The 18,282-nt window shown below is 36.8% G+C and overlaps 1 protein-coding gene across 1 annotated transcript in view; it reads right to left on the bottom strand.

Moving 5' to 3' along the window:
* DYNC2H1 (dynein cytoplasmic 2 heavy chain 1) overlaps positions 1 to 18,282 on the bottom strand; it is a 396,980-nt gene that overhangs the window by 224,030 nt on the left and 154,668 nt on the right. The window contains exons 59-63 of the mRNA XM_065944250.1: positions 17,676 to 17,797; positions 12,162 to 12,248; positions 9,428 to 9,554; positions 7,019 to 7,160; positions 6,334 to 6,443 (exon numbers count right to left, since the gene is read on the bottom strand). Coding sequence (XP_065800322.1) covers positions 6,334 to 6,443; positions 7,019 to 7,160; positions 9,428 to 9,554; positions 12,162 to 12,248; positions 17,676 to 17,797 — 588 coding nt within the window. The remainder of the gene's footprint in view (positions 1 to 6,333; positions 6,444 to 7,018; positions 7,161 to 9,427; positions 9,555 to 12,161; positions 12,249 to 17,675; positions 17,798 to 18,282) is intronic.

Here is an 18,282-nt window from a genome sequence, read left to right as displayed (position 1 = left end):
TAGAAATATTTTGTAAATAGAACTAAAATCCATCTTTGGATAACATAAGGACAATTACAATAATGGAAAAAACACAAAATAATTAAAACATATACAGAAACATAAACACATATCTCTCAAAGGCAGTCTTACAGCATAGACTGGCTAGGAGGCAATGTTTGAAGGTAAATGTTTAAAGGTAAACCTTGGCTTTACCTTTAGACAGCTCTGTGACCTTAAACAAGAAACTTAACACCTTTGGATCTCAACTTCCTTATCTACAAAAGGATAACATGTGTACCTGAAGGACAGAAATGGTATGGACCTAACAGAAGAAGAAGATATCCAGAAGAGATGGCAAGAATACACGGAGGAATGGTACAAAAAAGATCTTCACAAAGCATATAATCACAGTGGTGTGATCACTCACCTAAAGCTAGATATCCTGGAATGCAAAGTCAAGTGGGCCTTAGGAAGCATCACTACGAACAAAGTTAGTGGAGGTGACGGAATTCTAGTTGAGCTATTTCAAATCCTAAAAGATGATGCTGTGAAAGTGCTGCACTCAATACGCCAGCAAATTTGGAAAACTCAGCAGTGGCTACAAGACTGGAAAAGGTCAGTTTCATTCAAATCCCAAAGAAAGGCAATGCCAAAGAATGCTCAAACTACCGCACAATTGCACTCATCTCACACTCTAGCAAAGTAATGCTCAAAATTCTCCAAGCTAGGCTTCAACAGTACGTGAACTGTGAACTTCCAGATATTCAAGCTGGATTCAGAAAAGGCAGAGGAACCGGAGATCAAATTGCCAAGGTCCACTGGATCATCAAAAAAACAAGACAATTCCAGAAAAACACTTACTTCTGCTTTATTGACTACGCCAAAGCCTTTGACTGTGTGGATCACAAAAAACTGTGGGAAATTCTTAAACAGAGGGAATACCAGAACATCTGACCTGCGTCCTGAGAAATCTGTATGCAGGTCAAGAAGCAACAGTTACAAGTGAACATGGAACAAAGGACTGGTTGCAAACAGGAAAAGGAGTACATCATGGCTGTATATTGTCACCCAGCCTATTTAACTTACATGCAGAGTTCAGTTCAGTTCAGTCGCTCAGTCGTGTCCGACTGTTTGTGACCCCAAGAATCGCAGCAGGCCAGGCCTCCCTGTCCATCACAAACTCCCGAAGTTTACTCAAACTCATGCCCATTGAGTTCGTGATACCATCCAGCCATCTCATCCTTTGTCATCCCCTTCTCCTCCTGCCCCCAATCCCTCCCAACATCAGGGTCTTTTCCAACGAGTCAACTCTTCGCATGAGGTGGCCAAAGTATTGGAGTTTCAGCTTCAGCACCGGTCCTTCCAATGAACACCCAGGACTGATCTCCTTTAGGATGGACTGGTTGGATCTCCTTGCAGTCCAAGGGACTCTCAAGAGTTTTCCCCAACACCACAATTCAAAAGCATCAATTCTTCTGTGCTCAGCTTTCTTCACAGTCCAACTCTCACATCTATACATGACCACTGGAAAAACCATAGCCTTGATCAGACGGACCTCTGTTGGCAAAGTAATATCTCTGCTTCTTAATATGCTATCTAGGTTGGTCATAACTTTCCTTCCAAGGAGCAAGCATTTTTAATTTCATGGCTGCAATCACTATCTGCAGTGATTGTGGAGCCCAAAAAAATAAAGTCTGACATTGTTTCCACTGTCTCCCCATCTATTTCCCATGAGGTGATGGAACCAGATGCCATGATCTTAGTTTTCTGAATGTTAAGCTTTAAGCCAACATTTTCACTCTCCTCTGTCACTTTCATCAAGAGACTTTTTAGTTCCTCTTCACTTTCTGCCATATGGGTGGTGTCATCTGCATATCTTAGGTTATTGATATTTCTCCCGGCAATCTTGATTCCAGCTTGTGCTTCTTCCAGCCCAGCGTTTCTCATGATGTACTCTGCATTTAAGTTAAATAAGCAGGGGGACAATATACAGCCTTGACGTGAGAGTACATCATGCGAAATGCTGGGATGGATGAAGCACAAGCTGGAATCAAGATTGCCTGGAGAAATATCAATAACCTCAGAAATGCAGATGACACCACCTTTATGGTAGAAAGTGAAGAAGAACTAAAAAGCCTCTTGATGAAAGAGGACAGTGAAAACATTGGCTTAAAACTCAACATTTCGAAAACTAAGGTCATGGCATCTGGTCCCATCACTTCATGGCAAATAGATGGGGAAACAGTGGAAACAGTGACAGACTTTATCTTGGGGGGCTCCAAAATCACTGCAGATGGTCACTGCAGTCACGAAATTAAAAGACACTTGCTCCTTAGAAGAAAAGTTATGGCCAACCTAGACAGCATATTAAAACGCAAAGACATTACTTTGCCAACAAAGGTCCATCTAGTCAAGGCTATGGTTTTTCCAGTAGTCATGTACAGATATGAGAAGTGGACTAAAAGAAAGCTGAGCACAGAAGAATTGATGCTTTTGAACTGTGGTGTTGGAGAAGACTCCTGAGAGTCCCTCGGACTGCAGGGAGATATAACCAGTCCAACCTAAAGAATCAGTCCTGAACATTCATTGGAAGGACTGATGCTGAAGTTGAAACTCCGATACTTTGGCCACCTGATGCAAAGCACTGACTCACTGGAAAAGACTCTGATGTTGGGAAAATTAAAGGCGGGAGGAGAAGGGGATGACAGAGGATGAGATGGCTGGGTGGCATCACCCACTCAATAACATGAGTTTGGGTAAACTCCAGCAGTTGGTGATGGACAGGGAGGCCTGGTGTCCTCCAGTATATGGGGTCGCAAAGAGTCAGACGCGACTGAGGGACTGAAATGACTGACTGACCTAATAGGGTTGATTTGAAAATTAAATGAGTTAAATATTTAAGTGCTTTACTTCTATTAATTGTTAAATAATAATGTATGAACAAAATGGGCTTCCCAGGTGGTTCAGAGGTAAAGAACCCTCCTGCCAGTGCAGGAGACAGAGGAGATGCCAGTTGCATTCCTTGGTTTGGAATATCTCTTGGAGAAGGAAATGGCAACCCACTGCAATATTCCTGCCTGGAAAATCCCATGAGCAGAGAAGCCTGGCGGGCTATAGTTAACAGAGTGGCAAAGAGACGGAAACAACTGAGCAACTGAGCACGCACAAACAACATAGTAAGGATACAAAAGTGTTGATTATTATTATGTATTGGGGATTTAATGACAAAGATTTGTCTCAATGTAATTTACCTTTACAAGTCTAATTTCTTTAGACTAATACCAAATTAGCTTGCCTTTCCTCAACACACAATAAATGGCAGGAGGGGAAAACATTCTCAGAAATGTGTGAGTGGTTTAAAGAAAACTAATTTAACACTGAACTGTCCATAAATAATAAAAAACAAATACCTAGTACATGTTTTCACAAGAAAAAATGTACAATATTGTGAAATTTAAACCAAGAAAAATTTATAAACTGTGAAATTTAAATGAATCCTATTTTCCATCTTCTTTCTGAATGCTCTTTACTCACACCTCTCCATAATGTCTAACAGACAGGTGCATGCATGCTCAGTCACTCAGGAGTGTCTAACTCTTCGCAACCCCATAGACTGTAGCCTACCAGGCTCCTCTGTCCATGGGATTCTCTAGGCAAGAACACTCTAGTGGGTAGCTATTTTCTTCTGCAGGGGATCTTCCCAACCCAGGGATTGAACCTGCATCTCCCACATCTCCTGAACTGGCAGGCAGATTCTTTACCACTGTGCCACCTGGGTCTCAAACTCTCCATTTATCCCCTGAGTTTCACAAAAGTAGGAAGATCATAAAATCACCCAAAACAAATTTTTTAATAATTACATCAGGATAACAGGTATAAATGTAATCATAGTAAATGATTATTATGTAAATACATAGTATTTACATTACATTACTATGTAAATTACATAGTAAATATTACTATGATTTACATGATTTACATAGTAAATCATGTAAATGTAAATCATAGTCCAAGCAATCCAGGACAAATGGTCACCGTGGCCAAATTCTTGCCCTGCTCCTCGAGGACACAGATCACAGAAGCTTTCTGCTAATGTAACAGAACTAATGGCCTTTGTTACAAGGCCAGTGGTAGATAATTATGACTATTTCCTCACCCAGACAACACATGTACTTCAATATTTAACTGAACACAAATATGAGAATTCCAAAGCATTCTTTGTGATAACACACAATTAATTAGCTTATAAGTGATGGAGTGGCAATAGGCCTTGAAACTGGGAAAGCCTGCACTAAGAGGAAGAATCTCTGAAAAGCTTTATTATAGTAAAAAGATGTTTAATTCATCACACCTTGTCATTTTTTTCTCAGAAAATACTCCCAGAAACACATCTTGTAAACATTTAGACATCTAATTTCAAATCACACGGTAATGTTAATGAGTAGATGTTATAGAATTGTGCTATCCAATCACACCCTCAACTACAACAGTTTATTTTAACCTACTCCACCTTAGAACTCAGAAAGAATGTTGAACACAATGGTAAATTCATTTCAACGAAATAATTAATTAATTACTCTAACAAAATTTTCCAGATGGTTTTGTTTTGTCATGTTGTTTTAGTCGCTCAGTCATGTCCAACTCTTTGTGATTCCGTGGACTATAGCCCACCATGTTCCTCTGTCCATGGGGATCTCCAGGCAAGGATACTGGAGAGGGTTGCCATGCCCCCCTCCAAGGGATCTTCCCAACCTAGGGACTGAACCCAGGTCTCCTGCATTGTAGGCGGATTCTTTACCATCTGAGTCACCAGGGAAGCCCAAGAATACTGGAGTGGGTAGCCTATTCCTTCTCCAGGGAGTCTTCCTGACCCAGGAATCAAACTAGGGTCTCCTGCATTGCAGACAGATTCTTTACCAGTTGAACTACCACTGAAGCCCTTTGTTTTGTCATATAAATGCATGTGTGTCTATAAGACACCTGGCAATATTAAATACAAACTGTACTAAGCTTGTTATGAAAATTAATTTCAAAGACAATATTTCCCAAATTCATCATGAAAGACAAATTAATTCAGAAAAGTAAATATTTTCAGTTACTATTATTAGAAAAACAAAAATAATTGTGATAAATTTTTTTTCTAAAGGCCTCTGATTTCTTATGGAATAAGAAAAATCGTAAACTAATCTTTTCAAATCTTTAAGCAACTGCTTTCTTGGAATACTGAAAATGAAGAAGAAACTATGAAATCTTAGGAAAAGAATACCAAACATGATAAAAAGTACTAGGCTGTAATGAATTTATTTATATATACATTTAGAGTTCCAGTGTGAAAAATGATAAAATGAGTGAAAAATGATAAAAAAAAATGTTTAAAAAATAAAGCTTAGGCCAAATCACATTAAAAGAAGGTAAAATTGTTTAATCGTTGTTCAGTGACTCTTATACTGGTAAGACTCCAATGTAATGAGTCAAAGTAGAGTCAGTTGATAGTCAGTTGAATCAAACAATAAATTACATGGGAATAAACAGGATCCCAATATGAATCTTACAATAATATGACTTACACTTCCTAAGGAGAAGCATTTAGGATAAAGAAATGGTGTGTGGAAAGAGAAAAGAGTTGTAGAGATAAAAGAAAATACTAGTAATATAGAGTATAAACTATTCAGATAAAAAGAACAGAAAAAAATGAAACATATTTTCAAGAGGCAAAAGTTATCTTTCAAATTCTATATCAGAAAGATAAGTTAAATTAATGGCAAAAATTCAATTTCATACAAAGAAATGATTTACTTGTACACAAGATTTTTAATTTGGTTTTCACATTCACTGCTAATTAAGGCATAATAGTTTCAACTCTAAATGATGATTTCTGGGAAACATATACTATGGAAAAGGAAAATTTTCCAAAATATGCACATGGTCATCTTCAATTTATAACCCAAAACTTATCCATCTTCATTCTGCAGAACTTTGTTTACAAAATAATATGAAACAAAAACAGCATAAAATGTTTTTAAAAATATACTTTAGATAGAAGAACTATACAGCCAAATAAATCAAGTATCCCTAAAATGTTTCTATTCATATTAGGAAGTTCAATTTAAAATATTTGGCCATCAAAAGAATACCATTTTAATTTATAATTTGATATGAAAGCAAAAATAAATTACACTAAAAACTGTAGAGTTGCTAACTGAATCATAAATGGGTTTTTGTTAGGAAAATATTTTTACTTTTAGGTAACTAAGACTAACTGTGAAAGCCTAAGGATTTTTAAGAAGGTACTTCCTGGAGCAAGCTTCAAAAGAAACATTTCTAATGAGAAAAGTTAAGTAGATTAATTACCTGTAAGATAACAAGAGCATTTTCTATGGAAAGGTCATCTGATGGTAGGCCTTCACTTTTCCAAATTAACTGTTCACTTTCAGTACAAAGAAATCTCCTCAGATCAAATTCTGAAAAATTAAAGATATCAATGATACTTAATAATAATCTTGTGATTGATGAAGAAAAGAGAATAAAACTATTTAAAATATACTTCAACAGAAGTCCCATGATCATTCTTAATATTCAATCCATTCTTCTGCATTTAATACCAGAAGTTAAAGAGAAAACAAATTTTTAATGATGCAAGGAAATGAAACAATTGAATTAGTTTTCTTCTATTAAATAAATGTTTCACAACTATATTAATTTATAAAAAAACACAAAGTTCAAAAAGAAATTTGGAATTACTACATCTCATTTTACCATATGAAATCAGTGTAAAAATTAATAAAATGTTTAACTGCATTCATAAAATATCAAAATAATTCAGTGGTCTCACTTCAAAAGTGATTTTAGAGGGACAAGAGTCATCATAACAGACTAATTCTCAGAACATTCGTAGAATTTAGCAAATCTAAGCACTTATGGTATCCATTACCTTACAGAAAGTTTTCCTAATCTTAAAAAAGTAAAATGACAAAAATAAAAAGATAGGCTTTTCATATACTGAAACTTCAAATTTATGAATTAACTAAATACAAACTTTCAAGACCAGCTGACTTGGTCCATTCTTCCAAACAGGTTTTTCTCAGACCCTCAGGAGCAGCAGAAAGATATGTAATAAATGCAGCAGCTAGTTGAGCTCTTTTAGGAAGAGTAGCTAATTCCTCTGTTATCTCTGCAACCTGGAAAAGAGACAGAGAGAGAGATGGATATGTCCTAAGAGAAAAAAAAAAAACAAAAACAGCTTCACAAATTCAAGCTTTGTCTCTAGGAAAAAATCATTCATTGGTTTAAAGTAATTACCTATCTTGAATACAATTTTCAAAATATAAAAATACCAGCAAGACCTTAGATCTTGCTGTGATATTAAAACAATGTATGATATCCCAACATATCTGTAAAGAAGAATATATTCTGTCATTGAAATTTCATAATGATTATAATAAACATTGTGAAATAGCATCACTTTCTAAAAAATGAGTAAGACACAAAGAGTATGAACAAAGGCAAAAAACAAACATTAAGCAAGGAGACTTTTTTAGAATCATAGAGTGGCTAAAGCGTAAGCCTGCGCAGAAAGACCACCTATAGAGGAATAATGAAAAGATAAAAGGTTGGCTGGAAGAAAGGTGATTTTAAAGTTTTCCCATGCCATGGAAAGCTGCTTCAGTTTTAACCTGTGGTTAATAATGAGCCATTGAAAGTGTTTCAACAGAGCAGTGAGTGGTATAATAAGCCTAGGTTTCAGAAAGATTTCAACTGACAAAGTATCAACTAGTTAAAGCGTTAGATAGAAGAAAGACAAGGAGAATTCAGGTGAAAAAAAAACAAGAGCATTAAGGATGGAAGACAAATATGAGGGATATATGCAAAGGGATACAAATTAATAAAAGGAGTCTAAGAAAATCACATATTTTTCATTTTGATACATAGAAGAAGGATGTCTTATGACACAGGAAAAGAAAAGAGATTTGATATGAGAAAAGAAAAAAATTCAGAGATGCTTGAGTTCCTAAGACAGTTGAAGGCCAATATCTAAGTACAGTTACAAATAGGAATTTAAAAGTCAGCATTCTAGAAATATACATCTGGTCAAACATCATCATATGGGTTAATATTTTAAAGCCTGTATGAGAAACCCCAGAATATTTGCTGAGAAAGGACCCGACAAGGAGAACACTAAGAGGCAATCAACATTACTGGATGAGCAGATGAGGATCACTCCATGAGGGAAGGAATCTAACTGGTTAAAGAAAAACAAAATCAAAACAAATGAACAAAGTTGAAATAGAGGATTTCAAAAACAAATAAATGGCCAAAAGTGTCAAATCCTAAGAGGACTGTCTTGGTAAAGGGAAATCCAAAAAAGGCTCTAAAGAGTACTAAATTTTCAATTTCAATTTCCATACTCATTTTTATTCCTACCCTTGATGAAAGTGGAAGAGGAGAGAGAAAAAGTTGGCTTAAAACTCAACATTCAGAAAACTAAGGTCATGACATCTGGTCCCATCACTTCATGGCAAAAGATGGGGAAACAATAGAAACAGTGACAGACTTTATTTGGGGGGGGGCTCCAAAATCACTGCAGATGGTGATTACAGCCATGAAATTAAAAGACATGCTCCTTGGAAGAAAAGCTATGACAAACCTAGACAGCATATTAAAAAGCAGAGACGTTACTTTGCCAACAAAGGTTCGTCTAGTCCAAGCTATGGTTTTTCCAGTGGTCATGTATGGATGTGAGAGTTGGACTGTAAAGAAACCTGAGCACCGAAGAATTGATGCTTCTGAACTGTGGTATTGGAGAAGACTCTTGAGAGTCCCTTGGACTGCAAGGAGATCCAACCAGTCCATCCTGAAGGAAAACAGTCCTGTATATTCGCTGGAAGGACTGATGCTGAAGCTGAAACTTCTGTGGCCACTACTTTGGCCACCTGTTGCAAAGAGCTGACTCAATGGAAAAGACCCTGGCGATGGGAAAGACTGAAGGTGGGAGAAGGGGACCACAGAGGATGAGATGGTTGGATGGCATCACCGACTTGATAGACCTGAGTTTGAGTAAGCTCTGGGAGCTGGTAATGGACAGGGAGGCCTGGCGTGCTGCAGTCCATGGGGTCGCAGAGTTAGACACGACTGAGCGACTGAACTGAATTGAACTGATCTCCCCTAACTAAAAGAGGGACAGGTCACTTTGTCTAAAATCCATTCATATAAAGATATTGTGCTTAAAGATTAATTCACAACAGGGCCATTAATATCTAGATCATTTATCCTAAGCTGGCTGACAGTTAATGGATATTTTTCTTTTTCACTTTTGTTAACAAATATATCGTAGATTTCCTGTCTTAAACAATACCTCTCTATGCCCATGGACTGTATAGTCCATGGGGTTGCAAAGAGTGCAACATGACTGAGCGACTCTCACTTCACTGCATGATCTCAGACAAACCTGTGCATTCCACCTCCTGTGTTCTCTGTCGAGCTGATTAATTAAGACTTCTGCAGCTTTAATTGTTTCTTGTGCTTTGCTTACTTCAGCTTCAAGTTTGGCAGCTTCTGAAGTCCTGCTCTGAAATCTATGAAAACATTAAAATCTACTTAAAGACAATCAGATTTAAGGCAGATTTAATTAAGTTATGGTTAGGTAGTAAAGTCAGCTTTTATACTAGAATTTTAATTAACTGTAATATTGATAATATTTGCTTATAAAATATCATTAATATAATAGACATAACACCAATGCTTACATTTAAAGGGGAATATTCTCACAGGGCTGTGATATCCTACTACATTATGCATAAACAACAAAATGACATTCAAAGGTCCTGTCATAAGATTGATCTAATTTGTCTTTTCAGTTTTATTTGATTTTATTTAGTCCAGTAAAACTGATGTCAACATCAGAATTTTATATTCTCAAACAATGCACTATCTTTCATCTGCCATGACTGTCAATGAGCTGTTCCATTATCCAGCTCCTTCCTTATACCTACCTCACACCTCACTCTAACTCACACAAATACACACCTATCAAAACTACAAATAAAATTTTAAAACTCACCTCAAATATCCATCCCATTACATATATTCTCTCCCTATGTGCCCATTTGCCAAAGTTTAAAACTTCTTTTTAAATTATTTTCCTTAAAAATACTTGTACAAACTTATTATTTACTAAATATAATAGCAGATTCCATATGATTACTTAGTCCTTCAACAAATATGTAAGTGCCTTCAAAATGCCAAAGACTGGGCTTCCCTGGCGGTCCAGTGGTTGAGAATCTGCCTGCTAATCAGGGGACATGGTCCCTGGTCCAGAAGATCCCACATGCTGCAAGGCAAGTAATCCTGTGCACCACAACAGCTGAGGTCCCCATACTCTAAAGCCCACAAGCCGCAACCACACCACAACCAGAGAGCAACCCATGCTAGCTGCAACTGAAGAATACCCACAGACAGCTACAGAGAGCCGGCATGGGCATAGATAAATAAATACATAAAAGAGAACACCTAGGATTGTGCTGATTCTAGGAACAGTTCAAAATAAGTGCTGTAATTCTCATTTTATAAATACGGAGACTTGGAGCCAAACAGATTATTGCACAGGTCTTGCCAATAGTAAGTAGAGGACCTAAAATTCATATATGGGTGTGCTGCTATTAAGTTGCAGGCCCTCTATTCTTTATTGCCGCTCTAAGTGCCCTATTCTTCCCTCCCCTAGACATAAGACTCTAGGAGTCACGTCCAATATGGCAGCCACATGTGGCTATCTAAATTTAAATTAATTAAAATTAAAAATTCCTCAGTCATATTATCCACAAAGTCCTCAATCATATTATTCAGAAGGTTTTCATAATAATCCTTCCAAAGTACTGGTAATATGATGCAGTGACTAAGAAAAGGAATTTAAAGAAATCAGACAAATATAGGATCTAATGCTTGCTTACTCATTTACTACTTGTTCAACTTAAGCAAACCTTTCTAATCTTCAGCATTCTAATCGCAAATTATGTGAGAATATCCACCTCTCAGTATTGTTCTAAATGCTAAAAAGATGAATATGCAAAGTGCCTAGGACAACATCTGACACATGCAAATGACTAATAAATGGAGTCAACACAAATAAGCTAACTACTCAATAAATAATTGATAATCACTTTTATAAGATTAAGTCCTGATTCTGGGCATGTAATATTGAAAATAATATATTATTTTCCTTATACCACTCTAATTATATAACAGGAGGGAAATTATGTGATTTCATATCTATATGACTAGTACAAAAAACATTCAGGAATATTAAAAATGCTGAATTTATAGCTTTCACTACAGCTTTCATTTATGTATATTAAGTAAATATACATAAATGTAAACAGAGATGATTGTTTCCTGACTACATATAGAAAAAATTAATAGATTTCAGTCTAATGGAACTTTCTCTTGGTACAATAATTTGTATTTCTTCCATAAGAAGAAAAGGAAATGTAATACATGACTTAAAGAAAGTAGCAAGTGATAACATATGCTATATTTAATGACATGTTTTCCAGTTTTCCAATCTTTACAATTCTTAAATGAAAATGTTTCCATATTTCTAAGTCCCATACCAGTACTTTTTTTGTCCTATGTTAAAAACAATCACAGGAACAAAAAGGTACACAAAAGGTACACAAAAGGCTTTAAGATTAATCCCTTTATAAATAGTTTTTAGATCTGAGTATATTTGCATGAAGGAATATTTTTAATACTAAAAAGAGCAAATCTAAAAAGACAGAACATTTTCAACACAATCATGTACCATTCATAATTCCAGATTATGGAATAAGTAGTACTATAGCATCATCTGCAATACAGAAGTCTAAACTGCTGAGGTCAAAATAATAAAAAAATTAGGAATACCAAACGTAAACAGTCCCAGCATCAACATAGCACATTCACTTCTTCCTGCTCAGTTTTCCATTGCTTGGGAATATACACAGTGATAGCTATACAAATGGAAAGTTAAAATATTTTTGTTCTCATTAATTTTTTTTTAAAAGGAATACAGTTACCTTACATCATTCACCATTTTAAAATGATAAATTTAAAAAATTAATATATTAATTATAACAGTTTTTTAAAACTTAAGTATCTATTGAGATAGGTTTTCAAACATCCAAAATACATTCCAAAACTTAACTTACTTTTCTTTGAGTTCTGATACTTTTTGACCAACAGAATTAAGAAGCTCTTCTAGTTTCCTTTTTCTATCTTCAGTTTTCCTCAAATTTCTAAAATATAATTCAATTTCATAGAAGTCACTCTAGTTATCAAGAAAAAGCAACAGCACTGTAAAATATAATCTTGCAGTAAACAAATGACAATGAAAATTGTCAATAACTCACTAGTTTTCAAACAAAATTTAGAATTTTATTTGAAAAGCAATGCTAAGATTAAAAGTGTATTCTCTGACCTAACCACATCACTTCCAGGAATCTACATTTTAAAACACTTCTGCAAACAGATTTATGGGTAAAGATGGTAGAGTAAAAGTATTCATTTATCCTCAATCCCTTCTAAAATCCTACTAAAATGAAACCAAGGGAATAAATAAGACATACAGGCAAAAAGATAAAGACAATGAAAAGTATTAAAAAAGAAAATTTGTTAAATATTAACAAAGGAGTAAATTTAATAAAATTTTGAAAGGTGAAAACTAACATACCAAAAGGCAAAAAGCCAAAAGTTAAATGACTGCAGGAAGCTATGCCAAAAGAATTCAAAAATGTTCAAAAAATGTAGACAAGTACCTCTGAAGAAAATAAGCTTCAACAGTAGGTGAACCGAGAACTTCCAGATGTGTAAGTAGGATTTAGAAAAGGCAGAAGAACCAGAGATCAAATTGCCAGCATCCGCTGGATCATTAAAAAAAAGCAAGATTGCTTTGGGTAGTATAGTCATTTTGACAATATTGATTCTTTCAATCCATGAACACGGTATGTTTCTCCATCTGTTTGTGTCCTCTTTGATTTCTTTCATCAGTGTTTTATAGTTTTCTATGTATAGGTCTTTTGTTTCTTTAGGTAGATATACTCCTAAGTATTTTATTCTTTTTGCTTCAATGGTGAATGGTATTGTTTCCTTAATTTCTCTTTCTGTTTTCTCATTGTTAGCATATAGGAATGCAAGGAACCAAAGCAATCTATAGATTCAATGCAATCCCTATCAAGCTACCAATGGTATTCTTCACAGAACTAGAACAAATAATTTCACACTTTGTATGGAAATACAAAAAACCTCAAATAGCCAAAGCAATCTTGAGAAAGAAAAATGGAACTGGAGGAATCAACCTGCCTGACTTCAGGCTCTATTACAAAGCCACAGTCATCAAGACAGTATGGTACTGGCACAAAGACAGAAATATGGATCAATGGAACAAAACAGAAAGCCCAGAGATAACCTATGGACACCTTATCTTCGACAAAGGAGGCAAGGATATACAATGGAAAAAAGACAACCTCTTTAACAAGTGGTGCTGGGAAAACTGGTCAACTGATTGTAAAAGAATGAAACCAGAACACTTTCTAACACTATACACAAAAATAAACTCAAAATGGATTAAAGATCTAAATGTAAGACCAGAAGCTATAAAACTCCTAGAGGAAAGCATAGGCAAAACACTCTCCGACATAAATCACAGCAGGGTCCTCTATGACCCACCTCCCAGAATATTGGAAATAAAAGCAAAACTAAACAAATGGGACCTAATGAAACTTAGAAGCTTTTGCACAACCAAGGAAACTATAAGCAAGGTGAAAAGACAGCCTTCAGAATGGGAGAAAATAATAGCAAATGAAGCAACAGACAAAGGATTATTCTCAAAAATATACAAGCAACTCCAGCAGCTCAATTCCAGAAAAATAAATGACCCAATCAAAAAATGGGCCAAAGAACTAAACAGACATTTCTCCAAAGAAGACATACAGATGGCTAGCAATCACATGAAAAGATGCTCAACATCACTCACCATCAGAGAAATGCAAATCAAAACCACAATGAGGTACCATTACACGCCAGTCAGGATGGCTGCTATCCAAAAGTCTACAGGCAATAAATGCTGGAGAGGGTTTGGAGAAAAGGGAACCCTCTTACACTGTTGGTGGGAATGCAAACTAGCACAGCCGCTATGGAGAACAGTGTGGAGATTTCTTAAAAAACTGGAAATAGAACTGCCATATGACCCAGCAATCCCACTTCTGGGCATACACACCGAGGAAACCAGATCTGAAAGAGACACGTGCATCCCAATATTCATCATAGCACTGTTTATAATAGCCAGGACATGGAAGCAACCTAGATGCCCATCAGCAGACGAATGGATAAGGAAGCTGTGGTACATATACACCATGGAATATTACTCAGCCATTAAAAGAAATTCATTTGAATCAGTTCTAATGAGATGGATGAAACTGGAGCCCATTAAAAGTAAGCCAGAAAGATAAAGACCAATACAGTATACTAACGCATATATATGGAATTTAGAAAGATGGTAACAATAACCCTATATGCAAAACAGAAAAAGAGACACAGATGTACAGAACAGAGTTTTGGACTCTGTGGGAGAAGGCGAGGGTGGGATGTTTTGAGAGAACAGCATCGAAACATATATATTATCTATAGTGAAACAGATCACCAGCCCAGGTTGGATGCATGAGACAAGTGCTCGGAGCTGGTGCACTGGGAAGACCCAGGGGGATGGAGTGGGGAGGGAGGTGGGGGGTGGGGGGGATTGGGATGGGGAATACATGTAAATCCATGGCTGATTCATGTCAGTGTATGGCAAAAACCACTATAATATTGTAAAGTAATTAGCCTCCAACTAGTAAAAATAAATGGGGGAAAAAAAAGAAAAAAGCAAGAGAACTCCAGAAAAACATCTAGGTCTGCTTCACTGACTATGCTAAAGCCTTTGACTGCATAGATCACATCAAACTGGAAATTTCTTAAAGAGATGGGGATAGCAGACCACCAGAGCTGCCTCCTGAGAAACCTGTATACAACAGCTAGAACCAGACATGGAACAATGGAACAAAAGACTGTTTCAAAATTGGGAAAGGAGCATGTCAAGGCTGTATATGGTCACTCTGCTTATTTAACTTACAAGCAGACTACATTAGGCTTCCCTGGTAGCTCAGCTGGTAAAGAATCTGCCAGCAATGCAAGAGAACCCCTGTTTCAATTCCTGAGTCAGGAAGATCCTCTGGAGAAGTGATAGTCTACCCACTCCAGTATTCCTGGGCTTCCCTGTTGGCTCAGATGGTAAAGAATCCAACTGCAATGTGGGAGACCTGGGTTCAATCCCTGGATTGGGGAGATCTGCTGGTGGGGGGCATGGCGACCCACTGCAGTATTCTTCCTTATGCCAGGCTGGATGAAGTACAAGCTGGAAACAAGATTGCCAGGAGAAATATCAATAACTGGGAGAAGTGTCAATAACCTCAAATATGCAAATGAGATCACCCTTATGGCAAAAAGTGAAGAGAAATTAAAGAGCCTCTTGATGAAGGTGAAAGAGGAGAGTGAAAAAGCTGGCTTAAAAGTCAACATTCAAAAAACTAAGATCATTGCAACCAGTCTTGCCACTTCATGGCAAATAGATGGGGAAACAATGGATATTGTGAGAGACTTTTCTGGGGCTCCAAAATCATTATGGATGGTGACTGCAGCCATGGAATAAAGACGCCTGCTCCTTGGAAAAAAAAGCTAGGACAAACCTAGACAGTGTATTGTGTATTAAAAAACAAAGACATCACTTTGCTGACAAAGGTCCGTGTAGCCAAAGCTATGGTTTTTCCAGTAGTCACGCATGAATGTGAGAGTTGGACCATAAAGAAGGCTGAGCACCAAAGAACTGATGCCTTTAAACTGCGGTGCTAGATAAGTCCCTAGGACTGCAAGGAGATCAAACTAGTAAATTCTAAAGGAAATCAGCCCTAAATATTCATTGGAAGGACTGATGCTGAAGTTCAAGCTCCAATACTTTGGCCACCTGATGCAAAGAGCTGTCTCACTGGAAAAGACCCTGATGCTGGGAAAGACTCAAGGCAGGAGAAGGGGACGACAGAGGTTGAGATGGCTGGATGGCATCACTGACTCAATGGACATGAGTTTGAGCCAACTCTGTGAGTTGGTGAAGGACAGGGAAGCCTGTTGTGCTACAGTTCATAGGGTTGCAAATAGTCAGACACTATTGAGTGACTGAACTGAAATTTCTAGAATTTACTTTTTGTACCTTAAAAGCATTCCTTTAGAAAATTTTGCTGTTTCTAAAGGAACTTCTCCCACTTTATCTATCCAACAACTTAATAGTAGGAAAAAAGTGAGTTCATTCTGCTAACCATCTTTTAAACACTTTTTCTTCATGTTTTTGTTCTGTTTAACTCTTCATTTATTCCTTTTTTTTTCCTTTTTCTCTAATGATAAACAGTAACAATATTGTGTTACTTTCAAGTACGGCACAGTGATTTCTCTAATGATATACAGTTGAAATATTGTGTTACTTTCAGGTGTATAGCAGTGATCCAGTTACTTTTTGCAAATTATATTCCATTTTAGGTTTATATGATATTGAATAATACGTCCTGTGCTATATAATAAAACCATTTTCTTACTTATTTTATGTATAATTGTTTGCCTTTTAATAATATACTCCTAATCTGTAAATACTGCTGCACCCCAGTGCAATAACAGAACCAGATGCGTGTAGGATCATGCATCTGGTCCTGTTACTGCATGGCAATAGAAAGGGAGAAGGTGGAAATGGTAACAGATTTCCTCTTCTTGGGCTCTAAAATCACTGCAAATGGTGACTGCAACCATGAAATCAGAAGATGTCACAGCTTGGCAGGAAAGTGATGAGGAACCTAGACAGATTGTTGAAAAGCAGAGACATTACTCTGCCGACGAAGGTCCGTAAAGTCAAGGCTATGGTCTTCCCAGTGGTCATGTAGAGCTGTGAGAGCTGGACCATAAAGAAGGCAGAGCACCAAAGAATTGATACCTTTGAACTTTGGTGCTGGAGAAGACTCCTGAAAGTCCCTTGGAAAGCAAGGAGATCAAACCTGTCAATCTTAAGGGAGATCAACCCTGAATACTCGTTGGAAGGGCTGACGCTGAAGCTGAAGCTCCAATATTTTGGTCATCTGATGTGAACAGACGACTCACTGGAAAAATCCCTGATGCTGGGAAAGATTGAGGGCAGAAGGAGAAGAGGGCACCGGAGGATGAGATGGCTAGACGGCATCACTGATGCAACAGACAAGAACTGGGGCAGACTTCAAGAGAAGAGGGGCAGGAGGCCTGGAGTGCTGCAGGCCACGGGGCCACAAAGCATCGGACATGACTGGGCTGCTGAACAACAACCATCCAGTTATGTACAGGTCTTTCTTGCAAGTTTGGTTATCGAGCTCTTTTGCCAGTTTCTAATTAGTTTTTCAAAGTAATAGTTCCCGTGGAGATGTGTTTATGACGTGTCTGTGGTTTGGGTGAGGTAAGCTCTACAGCTCCACTCCATTATCTTGATCTACATTCTTAATTTGTATTTAAATGACTCAGTGTTGTCAGCTGCCTTTTTACATACAGACAATAAATAAATCCTAATATGTCATCAATTGATGAAAATGAAGGTTAGGGTTGTTTATATTTTATATTTAACTTACGATTCTAATCCTGCCTGTTCAGTTTCCAAAGGCTGGATTCGTTCCAGGACATGGGAATACTGGACATTGGCTTTAACCCAGGCAGCTAAGGGAGCGGCTGCAGTGCTGGCCCGCTTAGCATTCTGAAAAAACACATCGGAAATTATCCCACATCCCGACTTCATTTGGAAGAAAGGCAAGGTTAACTCCAGTGTATCTTCTTTAAGCGTTTGTTTAACAATTTCACACAAATAACGAAGCTTTTGGTTTACGGCAAAAATAAAAATAAAGTGAATTGCTATTTTGATTAAGTAAAAAATATATAAACCATTTTTCCTTAAGAACAAATCTTTTTGAACCACATACAATCTTTAATATAACTCTATCATTCTATTGACATAAATAATTATTAGCCACATTTGTAATGAATACATATGCCATCCACAACAATCTTCAAGCATCATTTCTTTCTCTTCAATACAAAGAATAGATCTCTATTAGATAAAAGCACTGTTGAAACAACTGCGACTGGCGTCAAAGAAGTACAGGACATTTTGAATAAAAGATCTAAAAAAGACAAGAATCATGAAATTTAAACTGTTTTCTGAATTAGATATAAGCATTCCAA

Source organism: Muntiacus reevesi, chromosome 9, assembly GCF_963930625.1.
Source record: "Muntiacus reevesi chromosome 9, mMunRee1.1, whole genome shotgun sequence".
NCBI classification, from domain to species: domain Eukaryota; kingdom Metazoa; phylum Chordata; class Mammalia; order Artiodactyla; family Cervidae; genus Muntiacus; species Muntiacus reevesi.
The sequence above is the reverse complement of the archived record's forward strand: the minus strand, read 5'-3'. Positions and strand labels throughout refer to the sequence as shown.